The sequence below is a fragment of the Taudactylus pleione genome, unplaced genomic scaffold, assembly GCF_031769625.1.
Source record: "Taudactylus pleione unplaced genomic scaffold, aTauple2 ptg000015l, whole genome shotgun sequence".
Lineage (NCBI taxonomy): Eukaryota > Metazoa > Chordata > Amphibia > Anura > Myobatrachidae > Taudactylus > Taudactylus pleione.
Window position 1 is genome coordinate 12,372,960 of NW_028284417.1, and position 21,256 is coordinate 12,394,215.

Here is a 21,256-nt window from a genome sequence, read left to right on the forward strand (position 1 = left end):
CAGACCAAAGAGGTAGAATGTTTGGTCTTCTGCCCAGGCATGACCGTGATGGGATTTTTCATCCCACGGACAACAACTGTCTCCCCCGGTGCATGATTTAAACAAACCACATCACCATCAGAATCCTCCTCATCAACTTCCTCCTCAGTGCCAGTTACACCAATAGCTTAACTCGTTTCATTTTTCTAGCGGGAGGATGGCTTCCATCGTCATGTGAAGCTGAACCACTAGTCATGAACATAGGGGAGGACCTTAGCCGTCCCTTGCCACTCCGTGTCGTAAATGGCATATTGGCAAGTTTACGTTTCTCCTCAGACGATTGAAATATTTTTTTTAAGGTCATTTTCCTGAACTTTGCCATTTGGGATTTTATATGCTCTCTACTATGACATTGGGCATCGGCCTTGGCAGACGACGTTGATGCCATTTCATCATCTATGTCATGACTAGTGGCAGCAGCTTCAGCACTAGCAAGAAGTGGTTCTTGATCTTTCCCTATTTTATTTTTATCGGACAAATTTTTGTCCTCCATTTATGTGATATTGATATATTGGCGGCTAAGGCGCACATAAACACAGAAAAATATTTATTTTTTATTTTTTGGAGCACGTTGGGGGTTACACCACCCTTCAACAAACGAGCCAGCCGGCCCTTTACTTATGACACAGGCGCACGCTTGGCGCTACTTTGTTGATGCATGTGCGGCTACAGCGCACACAAGTCACAAACACAGAAAGAAAAAAAATATATATATTTTCAGTAGGGATGTGCGCCGGACCATTTTTGCCGGATTTGGTTCTAATTCGTCGTCCGGCTTTGGATTTGGATTTGCCAAACTGCGGTGACTGGCTTTGGATTTGGATTTACAAAACTTTACAAAAAAAGCTAAAATCACATAAATTTGTTTTTTTTTTCTTCCTAGAGTATTATTAACCTCAATAACCTTAATTTCCAGTCATTTACAGTCAATTTAGACCACCTCACAGTTTAAATGATAGTTTTCATCATTATTGGCCAAAGGTTGCAGTGACCTGATTACCAAGCGACAAAGCAGCGTCACAGACACCACAGTTTAAAGCACATCAATGACACATTGCCACACAGCAGTGGCAGAAGTTAAAAGTAGTGCACCAACCCAGTGGGGTTCGGCCAGCAGAATCGCAGTACTTGTTTATAAAGTGAGCTACCGCCCTAGGAGTCACAGTGCAGGGCCGTAGCTAGGGTAGTGCGGCCGGTGCATCACACAGGGCACCACAGGGCAGGGGGTGCTATTTGAGCCTGTCAAATTTCTGTTTATTATCATTATCACTTGTAGCTTACTCTAATTTCATCCCCAGCATCTACTGGCCTACCCTATCTGTTCCCCGGCCCTTTCCCATGAGGCCATTCCCCTTTTTTGGGTGCATTATGTCCCTTTGAAAAATAGGGGGGGACCCAATGCTCTTTCTGACACAGGGCACCAAAAAGTCTAGCTACGGCTCTGTCACAGTGCACAATCTTATTCACATTACACCGCACATTGGGCCTGATTCAGACCCGGTCGCAAGCGCTGAGCACTCGCAACAGGGTCGATGGTGGCCCAGAGCGCATGCGCACGACAGAGCCGGCTCCGTCGTGCGCATGCGCGAGACCCGGATAGCGACGGGCAATCCGTCGCTCCGGGTCTCGCACCAAAGTGGGTGTGCTGTCGATGTTGAGTGATAGCACACCCCCTTTGGTGGGCGGGCCGGGGGGTGGCTGCCCAGACGGAGGCGTGATGTCAGTGGGAGAGCTTTTGGCTCTGTTTGAGCCGAAAGCTCTCTGGGGCTTGCGGCCACGAGACCCTACCACAAGGGTCTCGTCGCAAGCCCGATGGTCGCGATGGTCTTGACTATTGCGACCATCATCCTGGCCGCTCGCATTAGCTGGCCGCTCCATAAAAAAAAAAAAGATGCCCTGATTCAGAGCGAGCATCATAGTGTCCCTGATTCACATTACACCATAAAGTAGTGTCTCTTATTTATGTTACGACACAGTAGTGCCCCTTTTACACAATGCCCACAGTAGTGCCCCTTTTACACAATGCCCACAATAGTGACCCTTATACACAAAGCCCACAGTAGTAATGCCCCTTATACAATGCCCACAGTAGTAGTGCCACTTATACAATGCCCACAGTAGTAGTGCCACTTATACAATGCCCCCAGTAGTGGTGCCCCTATGCAGTCCCCTTAGTAGTAGGGCCCCCTATGCAGTGCCCCCAGTAGTATGCCCCCCAGTAGCAGTGCCCACATTAGTAGGCCCCCCGTAGCAGGCCCCCAGTAGCAGTGCCCCCCAGAAGTATGCCCCCAGTAGTAGTGCCCCCCAGTAGTAGTGCCCCCCACTAGTATGCCCCCCACTAGCAGTGCCCCCATTAGCATGTCTCCAGTAGTATGCCCCCCAGTAGCAGTGCCCTCATTAGCATGCCCCCATTAGCATGCCCCCCAGTAGCAGTGCCCCCTTTAGCATGCCCCCGAGCAGCAGTGCCCCCATTCGCATGCCCCCAGTAGCGCCCCCTTAAAAACACACAAATAAAAAATGGGAAAAAAAATTACCTGAATCCTCCTGCCGCTGTCCGTCCTGCTCTGCTGCTCTATTACGCGCAGAGGGAGCTGGAAGACGGAGCTCATGAGTGAGCTCCAACTGGCTCCCTCCGTGCAGCAGCCAATGAGAGTCTGTCTGACTCTCATTGGCTGCTATTACAAACACACAGCTGCCGCTGGCGGCTGTGTGTTTGTGTCTATGTAGGGCAGACCGCTATCACAGCGGTCTGCCCTACACTAGAGGAGCCCTGATGTCGGATTCTCTCGCGAGAATCCGACATCAGGAGGCCGCCGAACAATCTCCGGGTCGGAGGCATCAATCCTGGGATTAAAATCCTGCCATTTTTACCCTAAATCCCAGAATCCCAACTATCCTGATTCTGGGATTGACTTCCCTAATACCAGTACTCATAATTATCATTTGCAGATTTAAAGTGCCAATAATATTAAAGTTGCACATCAGCTAGCTGTGAATTCATAATTTTTCACCATTTTTAAAATGACTGGTGAGACAGGTATGAATGGGAGGAGCAATACTTTGCAGCCACACCCCTCCTCCCCATCATACAGCCCCAGTTTACAGATGGAGTAGCCCTGGGTCTCCAGTGAGGAGGTTTTTAGTCATTGCATAGAGATGTTACTTGTCTGTCTTTCAGTACTTGTAAGGACAGGAAGGGTCATTTATGAAGTTGCAAAACTGCAGCCCACAGTGCACAGGCCATTTTCCCTTCTTTTGTCATATGTTTATTTTTTTGCAATTTATTGGAAATGAATGCTTAGCCCCTTAATATAGGATTGCCTGTAGGGATAAAAACATTTGCTCCTTCTCAGGGGATGACCCTTATGCTGGCTATACTGCGATATTGCAGCTGATGTCAGACGATAGTATGTATGGCCCAAAAACACTCACGATGCTGAACAGTAACCTAATCAATATCAATTTAATCATTATTAGGATGTAAATGTGGTCAGAAAATCGTCCTGTGGGCGCAAATATCATCCAAATGTACTAAAAGGCTCAATTCAATCCAGACTTGTTATGGCTGCTTGGCATGGAGGGCAGAACACACAAATCTCATTTGGCAAATTGGATATTTGTCTGCTGCTCACCACTAACATTTCATTTCCAGGGAAAGACACAACACTGAAAATACTTTTTTTATACTCCTGCAAATAAACAAATATGCTGGAACCTACAATAATCAATCACATATTACTACAAATTAGGGGTGTGCACCGGCCACTTTTCGTGTTTTGGATCTGGATCTTTCTTTATGTTTTGAATCTGGATTAGTTTTGCCAAAACCACCCTTCCATGTTTTGGTTTCTGGGTTTTGTATTTTGGATCTGTATTTTTTTTTAAAAAAGCATAAAAACAGCTAAAATCACAGAATTTGTGGGTTTTTCTGTTCCTATGCTATTATTAACCTCAACAATATTAATTTCCACTCATTTCCAGTCTATTCTTAACACCTCACACCTCACAATATTGTTTTTAGGCCAAAAGGTTGCATCGAGGTAGCTGGATGACTATTCTAAGTGGGCACAAACACAAGTGGGCGGCACAAACACGTGGCCCATCTAGTAGTGACACTGCAGTGGCAGACAAGATGGCAGTTTGTAAAACTAGGCCCAAACAGTACATAATGCAAAGAAAAAATTTGTCCTTTGGCCCTCCCACCCGCCCTTATGTTGTATAAACAGGACATACACACTTTAACAAACCAATCATTTCAGCGCCACTGTGGCTGAAATGATTGGTTCATTTGGGCCCCCACAAAACAAGCTTGCAATTCATTTGCCCCTGCACAAACTGGCTCTATGGAGGAAAGATGTCGTCCTCATCCTCCTATCCACCGATTCCTCACCCTCTTCAGTGTTGTATACATCCTCATCCTCACAGAGTATTAATTTGTCCCCGCTGGAATCCACCACCACAGGTCCCTCTGTACTTTCTGGAGGCTGGTCTCCCTGGAAGAATTGATAATTAATTTTGATGAACATCATCCTCTCCACATTTTGTGGAAGCAACCTACTACGCCTTTCGCTGACAAGGTTCCCGGCTGCACTAAACACTCTTTCGGAGTACACACTGGAGGGGGAATAACTTAGGTAAAATAGAGCCAGTTTGTACAGGGGCCTCCAAATTGCCTCTTTTTCCTGCCAGTACAGGTACAGACTGTCTGACATGCCTTCTTGGATGCTGTCACCAATGTAATCCTCCACCATTCTGTCAATGGTGACAGTATCATATTCAGTGACAGTAGACATGTCATAAATTGTTGGGAGGTCCTTCAGTCCGGACCAGATGTCCAAACTTGGTCCTGTCTGCCCTGCATCACCGCTAGCGTGTTGCTAAGTTGTTTCCTGGCAGCCCCAGTTGCGGGAAAAAATTAAGAAGGAGCTGACATTGTTTTCACCAGCAGGTCTTTGCACCTCTGCAGGCTTGTGTTCACCGGAAAGAGAGATACCACGTAGGCTTTAAACCTAGGATTGAGCATGGTGGCCAAAATGTAGTGGTCTGATTTCAACAGGTTAACCACCCTCAAATCCTGGCAAAGTGAATGAAGGGCTTCATCCACAAGTCCCACATACCGAGTGGAATTACTCTGTCTTAGCTCCTCCTTCACTTTCTCCAGCTGCTTCTTGAAAAGCCTGATGAGGGGAATGACCTGACTCAAGCTGGCAGTGTCTGAACTGACTTCATGTGTGGCAAGTTCGAAGGGCTGGAGAACCTTGCAAAACACAAAAATCATTCTCCACTGCGCTTGAGTCAGGTGCATACCCCCTCCTTTGCCTATGTCATAGGTGGATGTATAGGCTTGAATGGCCTTTTGCTGCTCCTCCATCCTCTGAAGCATATAGAGGGTTGAGTTCCATCGTGTCACAACCTCTTGCTTCAGGTGATGGCAGGGCAGGTTCAAGAGTGTTTGCTGGCGCTGCAGTCTTCGGCACACAGTCGCTGAATGGCAAAAGTGGCCCGAAATTTTTTCAGGCCACCCAAAGCGTCTCCTGCACGCCCCTGTCGTTTTTCAGAAAATTCTGCACCACCAAATTTATTGTGTGAGCAAAACATGGGACATGCTGGAATTTGCCCAGATGTAATGCCCGCACAATATTGGTAGCATTGTCAAATATCACAAATCCCCAGGAGAGTCTAAGTGGGGTAAGCCATTGGGCGATGATTTCCCTCAGTTTCTCTTAGAGGTTGTCGGCGGTGTGCCTCTTACTGAAACCGGTGATACACAGCGTAGCCTGCCTTGGAATGCGCTGGCATTTCTGAGATGCTGCTACTGGTGAAGCTGCTGTTGTTGCTGCATAAGGCGATACATCTACCCAGTGGGTTGTCACAGCCATATAGTCCTTAGTCTGCCCTGTTCCACTTGTCTACATGTCTGTGGTTAAGTGGACATTGGGTACAACCGCATTTTTTAGGACACTGAGGACACTTTCTGACGTCTCTGTACATTCTCGGTTTCGCACTACCTCCATCAATTGTCTAAATTCCACTGCACTAATGGCGGATACCGGACGCACGTCTAACACCAACATAGCAGTCAAGGCCTCAGTTATCCGCTTTGCTTCAGGATGACTGCTGTCGTACTTCATCCTCCTCACTAATGACTGTTGGAAGGTCAATTGCTTAGTAAAAGAAGTAGTGGAGTTTCTACTTCCTCTCTGGGATGATGAACGATTATCAGCAGCAACAGCAGCAACAGTAGGGGTGGCAATGCAGGACCCTCCCGAGGAATCCCGGATAGGAGAGTCAGTCATGCCAGTGACATGGCCTGCAGGACTACTTCCGATCCTGATTGAGGATGAAATTGATGAGGAGGGAGTTGACAGTGTGGTTTGCAGGCGATAGGATACAACAGGACAAAGGGATTTAGGTGTCCCTGGACTGCTTACGGTCTTAGCCACAGTTTCTGAACTTGACAGTTACTTTTTATGAACGTGCTGCAGGTGATGTATAAGGGAGGATGTTCCTAGGTGGTTAACGTCCCTACCCCTACTTATTCCACCTTTACATATGGTACATATGGCAAGACAGTTGTTGTCCGGATTTGGATAGAAATATTTCCAGACCAAAGAGGTAGAATGTTTGGTCTTCTGCCCAGGCATGACCGTGATGGGATTTTTCATCCCACGGACAACAACTGTCTCCCCCGGTGCATGATTTAAACAAACCACATCACCATCAGAATCCTCCTCATCAACTTCCTCCTCAGTGCCAGTTACACCAATAGCTTAACTCGTTTCATTTTTCTAGCGGGAGGATGGCTTCCATCGTCATGTGAAGCTGAACCACTAGTCATGAACATAGGGGAGGACCTTAGCCGTCCCTTGCCACTCCGTGTCGTAAATGGCATATTGGCAAGTTTACGTTTCTCCTCAGACGATTGAAATATTTTTTTTAAGGTCATTTTCCTGAACTTTGCCATTTGGGATTTTATATGCTCTCTACTATGACATTGGGCATCGGCCTTGGCAGACGACGTTGATGCCATTTCATCATCTATGTCATGACTAGTGGCAGCAGCTTCAGCACTAGCAAGAAGTGGTTCTTGATCTTTCCCTATTTTATTTTTATCGGACAAATTTTTGTCCTCCATTTATGTGATATTGATATATTGGCGGCTAAGGCGCACATAAACACAGAAAAATATTTATTTTTTATTTTTTGGAGCACGTTGGGGGTTACACCACCCTTCAACAAACGAGCCAGCCGGCCCTTTACTTATGACACAGGCGCACGCTTGGCGCTACTTTGTTGATGCATGTGCGGCTACAGCGCACACAAGTCACAAACACAGAAAGAAAAAAAAATTTTTTATTTTCAGTAGGGATGTGCGCCGGACCATTTTTGCCGGATTTGGTTCTAATTCGTCGTCCGGCTTTGGATTTGGATTTGGATTTGCCAAACTGCGGTGACTGGCTTTGGATTTGGATTTACAAAACTTTACAAAAAAAGCTAAAATCACATAAATTTGTTTTTTTTTTCTTCCTAGAGTATTATTAACCTCAATAACCTTAATTTCCAGTCATTTACAGTCAATTTAGACCACCTCACAGTTTAAATGATAGTTTTCATCATTATTGGCCAAAGGTTGCAGTGACCTGATTACCAAGCGACAAAGCAGCGTCACAGACACCACAGTTTAAAGCACATCAATGACACATTGCCACACAGCAGTGGCAGAAGTTAAAAGTAGTGCACCAACCCAGTGGGGTTCGGCCAGCAGAATCACAGTACTTGTTTATAAAGTGAGCTACCGCCCTAGGAGTCACAGTGCAGGGCCGTAGCTAGGGTAGTGCGGCCGGTGCCATCACACAGGGCACCACAGGGCAGGGGGTGCTATTTGAGCCTGTCAAATTTCTGTTTATTATCATTATCACTTGTAGCTTACTCTAATTTCATCCCCAGCATCTACTGGCCTACCCTATCTGTTCCCCGGCCCTTTCCCATGAGGCCATTCCCCTTTTTTGGGTGCATTATGTCCCTTTGAAAAATGAGGGGGGCGCCAATGCTCTTTCTGACACAGGGCACCAAAAAGTCTAGCTACGGCTCTGTCACAGTGCACAATCTTATTCACATTACACCGCACATTGGGCCTGATTCAGACCCGGTCGCAAGCGCTGAGCACTCGCAACAGGGTCGAAGGTGGCCCAGAGCGCATGCGCACGACAGAGCCGGCTCCGTCGTGCGCATGCGCGAGACCCGGATAGCGACGGGCAATCCGTCGCTCCGGGTCTCGCACCAAAGTGGGTGTGCTGTCGATGTTGAGTGATAGCACACCCCCTTTGGTGGGCGGGCCGGGGGGTGGCTGCCCAGACGGAGGCGTGATGTCAGTGGGAGAGCTTTTGGCTCTGTTTGAGCCGAAAGCTCTCTGGGGCTTGCGGCCACGAGACCCTACCACAAGGGTCTCGTCGCAAGCCCGATGGTCGCGATGGTCTTGACTATTGCGACCATCATCCTGGCCGCTCGCATTAGCTGGCCGCTCCATAAAAAAAAAAAAGATGCCCTGATTCAGAGCGAGCATCATAGTGTCCCTGATTCACATTACACCATAAAGTAGTGTCTCTTATTTATGTTACGACACAGTAGTGCCCCTTTTACACAATGCCCACAGTAGTGCCCCTTTTACACAATGCCCACAATAGTGACCCTTATACACAAAGCCCACAGTAGTAGTGCCCCTTATACAATGCCCACAGTAGTAGTGCCACTTATACAATGCCCACAGTAGTAGTGCCACTTATACAATGCCCCCAGTAGTGGGGCCCCTATGCAGTCCCCTTAGTAGTAGGGCCCCCTATGCAGTGCCCCCGAGTAGCAGTGCCCCCAGTAGTATGCCCCCCAGTAGCAGTGCCCACATTAGTAGGCCCCCCGTAGCAGGCCCCCAGTAGCAGTGCCCCCCAGAAGTATGCCCCCAGTAGTAGTGCCCCCCACTAGTATGCCCCCCACTAGCAGTGCCCCCATTAGCATGTCTCCAGTAGTATGCCCCCCAGTAGCAGTGCCCTCATTAGCATGCCCCCATTAGCATGCCCCCCAGTAGCAGTGCCCCCTTTAGCATGCCCCCGAGCAGCAGTGCCCCCATTCGCATGCCCCCAGTAGCGCCCCCTTAAAAACACACAAATAAAAAATGGGAAAAAAAAATTACCTGAATCCTCCTGCCGCTGTCCGTCCTGCTCTGCTGCTCTATTACGCGCAGAGGGAGCCGGAAGACGGAGCTCATGAGTGAGCTCCAACTGGCTCCCTCCGTGCAGCAGCCAATGAGAGTCTGTCTGACTCTCATTGGCTGCTATTACAAACACACAGCTGCCGCTGGCGGCTGTGTGTTTGTGTCTATGTAGGGCAGACCGCTATCACAGCGGTCTGCCCTACACTAGAGGAGCCCTGATGTCGGATTCTCTCGCGAGAATCCGACATCAGGAGGCCGCCGTTCGTCCCTGAACGGGGATCCGAATCAGGCGGGGAACACCCGAACATGGTTCGGGTGGAGTCGGATCCCCTATCTTCGGAGTGGTTCGGATTCCACAGAATCCGAACCGCTCATCTTGGGGGTTACACCACCCGTCAACAGACGAGCCAGCCGACCCTTTAATTATGACAGAGGCGCACGCTTGGCAATGCTACTTTGTTGATGCGTGCGGCTACAGCGCACACAAACAGAAAAAAAAGAATCGTTTTTTTTGCTCTTGGGGGGGAGCACCCCTGATGGACAGAGCACCCCTGGACAACACTACAGCACCCCTTTAGGACTACAGCCTTAATGGGACACTGCACACAAGTCACAAACACAGAAAAAAATATTTTTTAATTTTTTTTCAGGCACTTTGGGGGCTATACCACCCTTCAACAGACGAGCCAGCCGGCCCTTTACTTATGACACAGGCGCACGCTTCTTTGTTGATGTACATGCGACTAATGCGCACACAAACAGAAAAAAAAATATTATATTTTTTGCACTTGGGGGGATGGACAGAGCACCCCCTGGACAACACTACAGCACACCTTTAGAACTACAGCCTTTATGGGACACTGCACAACACAACCCAGCCAGAGCCTATAGACTTTGGAGTGAACAAAGCCCCTATGGACAACAGACTGCACAACACAGCCCAGCCAGCCCCTATGGACTTTGGAGTGGACACAGCCCCTATGGACAACAGCAGCACCAGCACAGCAAACTCCCACCCTCCCTCTTCACTGTTCACAGCCGGGATGAAAAATGGCGCTGACGCGGGGACCTCTTATAGGATCCAAAACCTGCGAGAATCCGACAGCGGGATGATGACGTTTTGCCTCGATTTCAGATCCGAGCCAGGCGGGAAAACTCGAACCTGACTCGGATCCGGCTCGGATCGGGGGGTTCGGATTTCAGAAATCCAAATCCGCTCATCCCTACTACAAATCAGTGTAATCCAAAATATACCAGTGAAAGCAAATGTCTGGGATATGACACATTTGTGTTATTAGCATGACACAAATGCGATCCTTGCAATCATGCAAATGCAGCAGATGGTGTTTGACACCCCCCTGCTGCATTTGCGATCCCAGTCGCAATGCTGGGATCACCATTGCGACCATCGGTGGTCGATGGTCGAGATGGTGGACGCTGCCGGGCGGGCGGCCAGCTGAGTAAGCCTCGACTTACTCAGGCTGGCCGACTTGCGAGCCCAGCGGACTGCGTATGTTCCCGTTTACAGGCCTCGTCCCCGCACCGCCCCTTAAATGCCTCTGCCTGTCAATCAGGCAGAGGCATTCAAGGGCTAGCGTGCCTGTTAGCAGGACCAATTCTGCACACTCGCAGAATGGGTCCTGCGCATGTGCAGATCCCTGATAATCGGGAATCTGCTGAATAAGCCCTACTGTCCATAAATTACTGAGTTAAAAGATAACATAATTTATCTATTTTATTGATTATATCACAAAAACAGGTTCTAGGATTCTTTATAAGGGTAAACTCCAAAAACTGTAAATGTACTCCAAGTCCTAAACATTCTATTATGGTCCAAGTCCAATAGAGCCAGCTTTAGGAAGTCTGCTATACATACAGAAAAAGGTTGTCCACATTCACAGCTTTAATTAAAATATCTTCAATTCTGATATGCTATTAAAACTAGGGATGTGCAGGCTTTGATTCGTTCGGATTTGCAAGCCGGGTTCGGATTTTTCCCTCCAAAAATCGGGTCTCAGAAAGAGGCAAAACGTCAACTTTCATGGACAAACATCATCATTCCTGGACTTTTGATGTTTGTCCATGAAAGATGACGTTTTGCCTCTTTCTGAGACCGGATTTTTGGAGGGAAAAATCCGAACCCGCCTTGCAAATCCGAACTAATCCGAGGCTGCACATCCCTAATTAAAACATTTACAAGCCGTATATATATATGTTTAGATTACGCTCTTCGATATTTGACAATGCCTATATTTAACTTATTGTCATCAATAATACATTTAGGCACCATACAATAACCCTCAATAGATTTACAGACAAATTTTGGTTACTGCTTTTTTTAAAATATCTTTCTTTTTTGATTAGCCCGGTCCTAAAGGCACAATAACGGTCCAGGTTTTAAGTATATCTGTGATTGAGCACAGATGGTTATATCAAAAGACAGAGGTACTAATAAAGTCACCTGTACCCAAGCATATACTTGGACCGCTGGTGCCTTGAAGACCGAGTTAGGAAACCTCTGTATTAAAATTACCCTTTCACTTATAACATTCATATTAGTAGAAGCTTTATTTTTTATTAACTTTAGATTTTTAAATCTAAGTCAATGACTGTTAGGCTATATTCCATTTTTTTTTTGCAGGCCCGTTTATCTCATGAAAGGAATGAAGCTGTTGTGCATAAGGAATCTTGCAAGAAAATAAATGCGGTGTCTGTCACAGCATTTGCAGGTGAACATTTACAACTGGATGAACAGGTAACTATTACATAACTTTAGCAATCTGTTTTTCCTCCCTCTTACTAGTGCGCTGTGTCTGAAACAAGTTTTTCTGCATTATTCATGACTGAGCCATTGTATGCTGTATAGGCAAACGCAGGGGTTTTTTCAGTTGCCTGGAAACCCCCTCCCCAGCAAACACCATGACCACAATAGAAATTGTAATGTAATAGAATTTTACTAGTGTTGTATGTTCTTCTCAGTATCACAAATTAAATAATTAGCACCATCTGTGCATATTTTAACATGTGTCATCCTATAGTAATTACACCTGTGTACCGACTAGGAGATCTGGAAAACAAGCACTGTTAGGGATGCACTGCTATAGGCCATCAGTAGGATTAATTATTAATACTGTATAAAAATACACTATCCAGTACATATATGTCCAGAGTAGTGCTAGGTTATTCTACTGCTCCCTAAGACTCCCGGACTTGCTCCAATGCCCTGTAATGGTGCCCATATCTGAAATAAAAACATTAATCTTAGACAGGGTGGCCCTACTACCGCATCTAATGGCTTACTGTGATCGCTGGCCCTGTATATGCTGGAATTACAACACATAATACACTTTGTATGACGCATTTTAAAGCTGGATAAGGGCTAATTATGTCCACTTCATGGACTGGCCATTCTCTAAAATCAAGCACTTGGAAACCCCCTTCTAGAATTCCTGCGTTTGCCACTGTGCATGCTATATTTAAATTCAACCTGAACCTGCATTCTCTATTGTAATTGTTCCGTGGTTAAAATCACATAATAAATTGCTGACCACCTTTTTTCTGTTCTCATCTATAGGTAGCCATTACTACGGATTTAGGAGCCTGGCTCAGTAAACTTCACAGTAACATACGTAGTTCATTGAACAACAAAATATACGAAGTAATTGAAGACATTAATCAAGGAATGTCTATAGATGAATGGACACAAAAGGTATTAGATATGAATGATTTATGTCAGGGTGGGTCTAATAAAATGTTCCATATTTTCAAATAGTAGTAAAAGGTATGTTGGTGTTGTGCTACAATTTAGAATGTTTAATTGCATACTGTAATAGGCTTGTTACACATTATATACAATTACCATTATTATTTTAAAGTAATACTCAATGATATTTGACTGTGATGTCACATCACTCTCTCTTTCATTGTGAAATCAGTGCTGTAGGTAGTAAATGTATACAAAGCTGATAAAACATTCTAGCAATAAGGCAATAGATAATATTAACCCTGAAGAGTCATTTTACTAAGATAAATACATCTTGATCTACCTACAGTAAACTTTAATAACAATACATAAAGGAAGTAGGGAATTGTCACAAGATTTTAATGTTTTCAAATTAGGTATTTTTTTCAAAAATGTGTCAAGTGGTAAAATATAAATATTGGGCCTAATGCAGAGTGAGTACTAATTTAGTTGGTGTAGCGTAACTTGCGTGAATTTGTTATGTGGATAGCATGGGTGGACAATTTATATTACTGCAGTGTTAAATAAATACCTGTCTGGATGTATGACACACATAATTTATTATCATAGCAGCTTGCACACTTTAGCGAGAAGGTTTGTACAGTAAGAGATAAAGAAGCATAAGCTTTCTCAATGGGTTTGGGTATGATATGTTGACAGTCTAACCCCCCCCCCTTCCCACACTCCCCCGTAGCCTAACTCTAACACTCCCGTCCGCAGCCTAACCCTAATATCGACACTCGGACAATGTTGACATTTCACTTGTTGATATTATGTATGTCAACAGTAATTGTCATGTTCAGCCTTTTGACTACCTCTTTTTTATACTTCAATTACGTTGGTCATTCATTGTTAATGCTTGTTTCAGTATCCTTCCCAGGTTTCGGTGCTTGGTCTGCTTTACCTTTGGACAAGAGACTTTGAAAGTTCTATCTTTGAAATAAGACAGGATCGCAAGGCTCAGTCCCGAGCTCTCAAGAAATATTTTACAATGGCCATCAAGCTGTCCTCAATCACTGCCAAAGGACACTGGAAAAATATGGAAGAACCAATCTCCCAATCACAGAGGCTGAAGCTGGAACATATGATCATGGTAAAATATATGTACACTTTATTTACTAATAGGTTGTGCGTGCTCTCATAAAAAGCTACATCCATCTAAAAGGAAAATCCCTAAAACCAGATTTTAAAAAAATATTTAGAATTTGTTACTTTGAATTCTTACTTGCTGCCCTAAACACATCGCATAGAGAGCTGACACATGCCTATAGCCTCCTGTCTGTCAGGTCTCCATTAGTAACTATAGGGCTTATGCAAAGCTGGAAGCATTTGCTCTGGGAACCAAGGCTCCACACTATACATGTGCATTATCTGGGCCGTTGGGGATCCCTGCATGTTTTATGTGTACTGTATTAGTAGTAAATGTGACAGTTCATTGCTCTAGTAGTCCACAATGAATTGTTATATAACGCCTACTAGTGCAATACATATGGAATCTTCCACGTGATGATTAAATTAATTAAAGTGCACACATACCGTGTAAAAAGACAAAAAGTTTTCATTTTTGCCAACATAAACTTTTGGTGTATTTCTCTCCCACCGCAGATTCTTGAACTCGTGTTTTTCAATAAGGACCATACAAATAGATGATAAATAATTTTAGAAGATATACAGACACAATTTATTAATTAAGCGTATATCCACACATACATTTCAGTAAAAGAAGTCAAGCTTATCTGGACAGTAGAGAAAAGCCCTCAGACCTGGAACAGTCCAACAGGAGGAATATATATATATATATATATATATATATATATATACACAACCATAAATATTTATTACTCTGGGCCTCATTTATCAACAAGTGATATTCTTGTCTCAAACCAATCAGCTTCTAACTGTCATATTTTTAAACACATGACAGTTAGGAGCTGATTGGTTAGAGCACCATTTAAGACAACTAACGAGTGATAACAAGAATGTAATGAAATACAAATTAAATGTATTTAAATAAACATTTGTTGCGTTTCCCTTTTAATATGGAATTGGTGTTTTCAGTGACTCCCGGAGGCAAGTTATAATTTGGTGCCCCCCGTCACAGCCGCTGACACTGTAAGCAGTGAGGCGGGCGCCGGATTTGCCACATTGACAAAAGAAGCTGCTGAGGAGCAGCAACACCAATGAGTAGGGGCAGGCTATAGATAGATGGAGGCAGCAGATGATGGTCTGACACGGAGCTCTCCACTAGTGTATGGTGGCTTCTCAGGTGCCGGGAAGGGGTGATAAGTATTGGGCGGCCATAACGGAACACTCCGGAGACATAGTTACAGCCCTAAGTGGGGTGACTATATTGTGGGCAATGGAGGAGGTGCCCCTTCAGTGCTGGAGCCCGGCGGCAGGCGCCTTCATTGTCTCCCAAAGTTCTGCCCCTGGGTGTCTTCTTTTCATCTACAGTCAAATATCAATTAGTAATGCAAAAAAACAGTCATGACTTCATATAACAGCCACTAATAAGTACTATCAGTTAGAGAGGGCTCAATCTGCAAGAGCTACACCTTCTAACATGTGTATATGAGTCTTTGTCCAAGTCTACTTCAGTTGTAATTACATGAGCTCTCTTACTGTACTTGGCCTATACTAAAACACCTCTCTCCTACCTTACCAGTGGTAAGGCATCATAAGTCTAAGAAAAAAATAAAGACGGCGCATATAGGTCTAACCGGACCCATAAGACACACCAAATGTAAAAAGAAATAAATTGTTTAATTAAACATACAAATGTCAAATAAAATAGATGGTCAGTAATAATGATGGATTAAATGGTCAATAACAACAATAGATTTGCTGCAGTGAATTTGATATGAATTAGGATTAGAGCACCAGCTGTAAACTCCAATCACATAAATAATCAGACTAATGAAGCTGTTAATATACACCTCTATTTAATTGAATAAAATCCTCCTCAGGAATAAATAAATAGCCTATTATTTGCATCAATCTTTCTATTTAATCATAAGTCTAAGTTGCACCAAAATCTACGTACAGTGTTTTTGTTGGGCATGTGCAATACAGGATTGTGTATTTTACTCAGATTAAACAGACGTATGCAGGGGCATTTCAAAAGACTAGTAGGCCTGTGTGCAATGCCCACTAGCACTATCTATCCTTTCCCCCCACACCATTGTGCAGTGACTGTCAACCCTTGGTACCAGCCTATATATTTCTTCTGGCTGGTGGCAGATGGTGAGCGTAGGGTTGGCAGCATGGTGACCCCTGACTTGGAGGTCAATGTGCACTGTACACTCTGCACCCATTGTTAATTTGGCACTGTCCAAATTTACATGGACCCCTATTTGATCAGCTCACATCTCCACATACTTCTTTAACTCATTTGTGACATTTAGGGGGATATATGAAATACTGCAAAGTTTTCACATGATATATAACGGATCATTGCTAAAAAGCAGGTGATTCAATATAACCCTCTCATTGATTAGCTTACGTTTCACTTAATTAAAAGTTTTTTATTTTTTTTAAATAAAATAAAACTTGTATCTATGTCACAATTAAACTGTCACTGCTAATGCAGTCAATCTGACCAGTTTAAATCCTGAGTGGTCAATGAGCACTTTGGGCCTGATTCAGCAGCGATCCCAACTGCAGTTACGCACGAAGTCTCACTGCGAAGATATGGTAATGATTGCAATCGCAATGCTATATGCAGCCTAACATAAGGATGCCCCCTTTACCTTGCACACATCCGTAATACTTACCAAGACTGCAAAACCATCATTAACATCGAGTACAATTGCATTCTCACGCACACTTGCACATGGTCTGATCTTACTCAGGAATAGCTAACCTCATCACACTCCAAGCTGTGTATGGCAACGCAGTGGCTAAGTTATGCATGCCCCTGCAACGGCGTTCAAATGTACTGGCGCGCCTGCATTTCTCTGACCACCCCTAAACGTCACTTCCTGTCAATCACTCCGTGATGGGTCTGCGTAGTCACTGCGATTGCAATCCTGATTGCAGTGGAGTGTTCGCGCACTTGCACTGCGATGCATACGCTGCGCAGAATGCAACAATTGGCCGATTGCGTGCGTAATCGCAGTTGCGATTCGAAGCTGAATCAGGCCCTAAGTCTGCTATTGAAATGTAATGTGTTGTTGACTGAAAGTATTTTATACTGCAGCTGTATCTAGCAGTTACCTACAGACATCTTTTAAAAAATAAAAATAGTTTTGAGATCTATAAAATGAGGAGAGTCATTTGGTTTAACAGATGCTGATCCTGTAGACATCTTTCACAATCCCTGCTGCAAGTGATATACTATAGAAATCTCCTGGTGAATATGAACCATCTGTTTATCTACTGTACATTACACGTTGTCAGACTTATCTCTGATATAGGTTTCATTAACATTTACAGATTGTGTTGAGAAAATACTGTATGTTGTATTTGTTTTTGGAGCTGTGTGGCTGACTGTGTATATACTGTACACATCAGTCTGTGTACACGTGTTTTGGGAACATCAGATCAAGCTTTTATGAGCAAAAATGAAGACTTGGCCATTAGAAATATTTATGGCCTGGAAAGGCAGCAGAGTATGTGGCATCACTGCTCAGTAATTCCAAATAGGCCACTGCCAAGAAACTTTTACTTTCAGAATTTTACCTTGCTTTTCACGTATATAGGAAAAATTGTGTTTGACCTGTAATTTTTCATCCTTGTCACTTTGAAATGGGCAGACCAGACCATCTAATCTCCCTTACATTGCCTTTTCTCCAGCAAGTGCTTTATCTCCGCGATGTCATGGACATCATTTTCTCCCACAAAGTACGAGAGGTTGCTGATTTTGATTGGAAAAGAACTACACGGTTTTATCTTAAGCAAAAAGGTAAATGACATGTTCCCACTGGAATATTTTTATTATGGTAAATCAATACAAATGTAACTACTATAACAATCCATCACGGGTCATAGGGGTCCATGCAGAGTGGAGCATGCGCTCATTACTGTGTGTGTTTAGCACTGCACGTGCTCTGGGACTACATGTACAGAAGATGGGTACAGCTCTGCATCAACAAACAACTCTATGCAGCACTATGGGGTATATTTACTAAAGTGCGTGTTTTTAGAAGTGGGGTTGTCGCCCATAGTTACCAATCAGATTCTACTTATTTATCTAGTAGCTACTAAAAGATAATAGCTAGAATCTGATTGGTTGCTATGGGCAACATCTCCACTTCTAAAAACCTACACTTTAGTAAATATACCCCTATGAGTAATTATCCCTGGCTTGTATGAAACTCTGCATTAGCCCCATAGAGCCCATTGCATTAACTTAAAAACAAATGTGTATAATTAATGTACGTAAAATAAAAAGATAGCTATAGACCTGCGTTTCCCATTATATAACTTTGGCAGACATACCTATATGCCTTAGAGAATTTTTTTACTACGCAGGATCACTGTCTCGTACTTAGCTGAGATGTATGCTGGCCAGCTCTTGTACTGCTCCAGTAGTGCCAGAATAGTATAGGGTCCTATGCAGGTACCTGGTGATTGAAGGAGCGCAAAGAGACCTTCACAGGTTCAGTCATCATCAGTACTCACTATAGAGCAACAGTTATGTATTCAGTGGTACAATTTAATGGGTCTACTTACACCCACTACAATACTCACAACCTCTTGGAGCATACATTCACTGGTGTTCATGTTTGTGCCAGTTAGGGCATTCCACTTTATAAAAATGTTCACTTTGTCATAAATACAAATATACATGTATACTTAGCAACTTGTGAACATAAAAGATTTTAATAAACCATTTTTAATTAACAAAATAACTTTCTTGTTGCAGATGGAACACTCAGACACGAGCTACATATACTAGATGTACAATATGTTTATGGCTGTGAATTCTATGGTGCAAAGATTCCTTTAATCATGAATCCTATAACTGAGAAATGTTTCCTTAAAATAACACAGGTAAATACCCAGGCTGCCTACATAAAACCAGCTTCCTTAATGGCTACAACAAGATTTAGTATAACGTTTTGCATTAGAATAGTTTGCCCCAGACTGAATTGAACCATAAGTATATCCACTACCTGAAAATGTGTTATCTGGTCTAATTCAATAAGGCTTGTTCCCTGAAAATGTGTATTAATCAGAAGGATAATAACTTTCTTGACAAATTAGTACTTTTTAACACTGGAAATAGAGGGTTTTGTATTAAAAGCAAACTACTATTTGAAAATAAAAGAGATGCTTTTGCTGACATACCACAACTGCATGCATTAGTAGAACATTGTCTATGTTTATGTGTTTTTGCTGCTCTATTAATTGATATGCAAATGAATGCAAGTTGAGTCATGTAGTGACTGCCTTGCTGCAAAGACATTGATAAATGACGCCTATTGTCAGCTCACTTGTAGTTTTGTTTTCTATACTGGAATGAAACATGTGGTTTTTGTAACTCATAAGAGATTTATGATGTCAGCTACATGTTTGTGTTATTTAGAAGTGTTAAATATTAACTGTCATTATTACCTCCTCTTATTATAGACAAACATATTATACATATTTGATGTGAAAAACAATAATGTAAAATGTCTCTGCAGATGACACAAAGGTATTATCTATGTATTCTGATTACTCGTCATAGTAAATTGCTGTTCTTCTGTTTGTGCTACCTTGCTCACTACCAGACCCTATTACTCATCGCTATGACCCATAGCAATTACATCGCTATGACCCAGAAACTTTGCACACTCCAAGGGATATATTTACTAAAGTGCAACCAATCAAATTCTACTTATCATTTATCTAGCACTTTCTAGAAGATAATAGCTAATATCTGATTGGTTGCTATGGACAACAATTCCACTTTTAAAAACACACACTTTTGTAAATACACCCCCAAGTCTTGACATTCAGTGGAATACATCTTACCTGACTCTTCTCATTCTTAAGTCAATGCCATAATGCTTATGTGATTAATTTTATTGTCTGCTATAGATACTGCAGCAGAGAAGTGGTGTGATTGTCCAAGGAGAACATGGAGTTGGTAAAACTGATACAATAAAGGTACATACAGTATTATAATAAACATAGCATAAGGAGCTTGGCTTATAAGCCCATTGGACCTTTGGCGTCTATTTACTAAGCCTTGGATGGAGATAAAGTGAACAGAGATGAAGTACCAGCCAATCAGCTCCTAACTGTAATTTTTCAACATGGCAGTTAGGAGCTGATTGGGCCGGGACTTCATCTCTGTTCACTTAATCTCCACCCAAGGCTTAATAAATAGACCTCTGTATCCCATTTGCTGTGGAGAATTAAATGACATCTGCATATGAATTCGTTGACCTTTTGACACCATGGATCCCTCTCAGGGTCTTAATTAAAATTCTTCATTCTTACTTGCAGTTATGCAACTCACTATACATGTTCAGTCTTTAGTCTCAAATGACTTCTACAAATATTTTACATACTGGTCAACCAAGGATGGTTCAGATGCTCACTGGTTGATAATTAAATGATCCATTATTCTCTGTTAATGTTCTCATTTTTCATTTTATTTGATTTTATTTGATTTTTCTCATTATGTCACCAGGGGCTGTCATATTTACTGGGAAAGTTCCTTTTTCTCTTCACCTGTTCTTCAATAACAAACATATCTGCTGTTAGTAGAGTACTGAGTGGGACAGCTCTTGTAAGTAGCCCAAATCTTGTACTGTCATTAAATGAATTATTAGTAGACTACTACTACTACTATAGCCGCATACACACTAGACCAGGGGTGGGGAACCTGTTTTCTGCTGGAGGCCATTTTGATATATATAACATTATTTGTGGCCCCGGTGCACACCATGCTCCCTCCACGTAACATCACACGGGGGCAGAGCCACAATCACCAGAGATTAGAGCAATGCCCATAGCATCCAGTGGATGATCTGGGGAGCTGTAAGGGCAGCCATGTAACCATCTGAAGCGTCCTAAGGACGCTCCAGGCGGCACTGCTGCATAGATTCTGGCTGCAGGTACCATCCTATGCACCCTGCTAGCCAGATGAGGCTAGCAGGTAAAAGCTCCAAGGGCCAGACCAAATGATTCTGAGGGCCTTATACGGCCCCCGGGCTGAAGGTTCTCCATCTCTGCACTAGACAATTTTTATGAATGATATGGACAATAACAATATATTGTTCATATTGTCAAGTGTGTATGCAGTGAACGACTAATGATGCGCGCTCCTGCGGGTC

At 43.5% G+C, this 21,256-nt stretch overlaps 1 protein-coding gene across 1 annotated transcript in view; it reads left to right on the forward strand.

Moving 5' to 3' along the window:
- LOC148542122 (dynein axonemal heavy chain 5-like) overlaps positions 1-21,256 on the forward strand; it is a 356,598-nt gene that overhangs the window by 147,632 nt on the left and 187,710 nt on the right. The window contains exons 40-46 of the mRNA XM_088471686.1: positions 11,886-11,999; positions 12,819-12,953; positions 13,855-14,079; positions 17,781-17,889; positions 18,853-18,980; positions 20,013-20,081; positions 20,611-20,709. Coding sequence (XP_088327812.1) covers positions 11,886-11,999; positions 12,819-12,953; positions 13,855-14,079; positions 17,781-17,889; positions 18,853-18,980; positions 20,013-20,081; positions 20,611-20,709 — 879 coding nt within the window. The remainder of the gene's footprint in view (positions 1-11,885; positions 12,000-12,818; positions 12,954-13,854; positions 14,080-17,780; positions 17,890-18,852; positions 18,981-20,012; positions 20,082-20,610; positions 20,710-21,256) is intronic.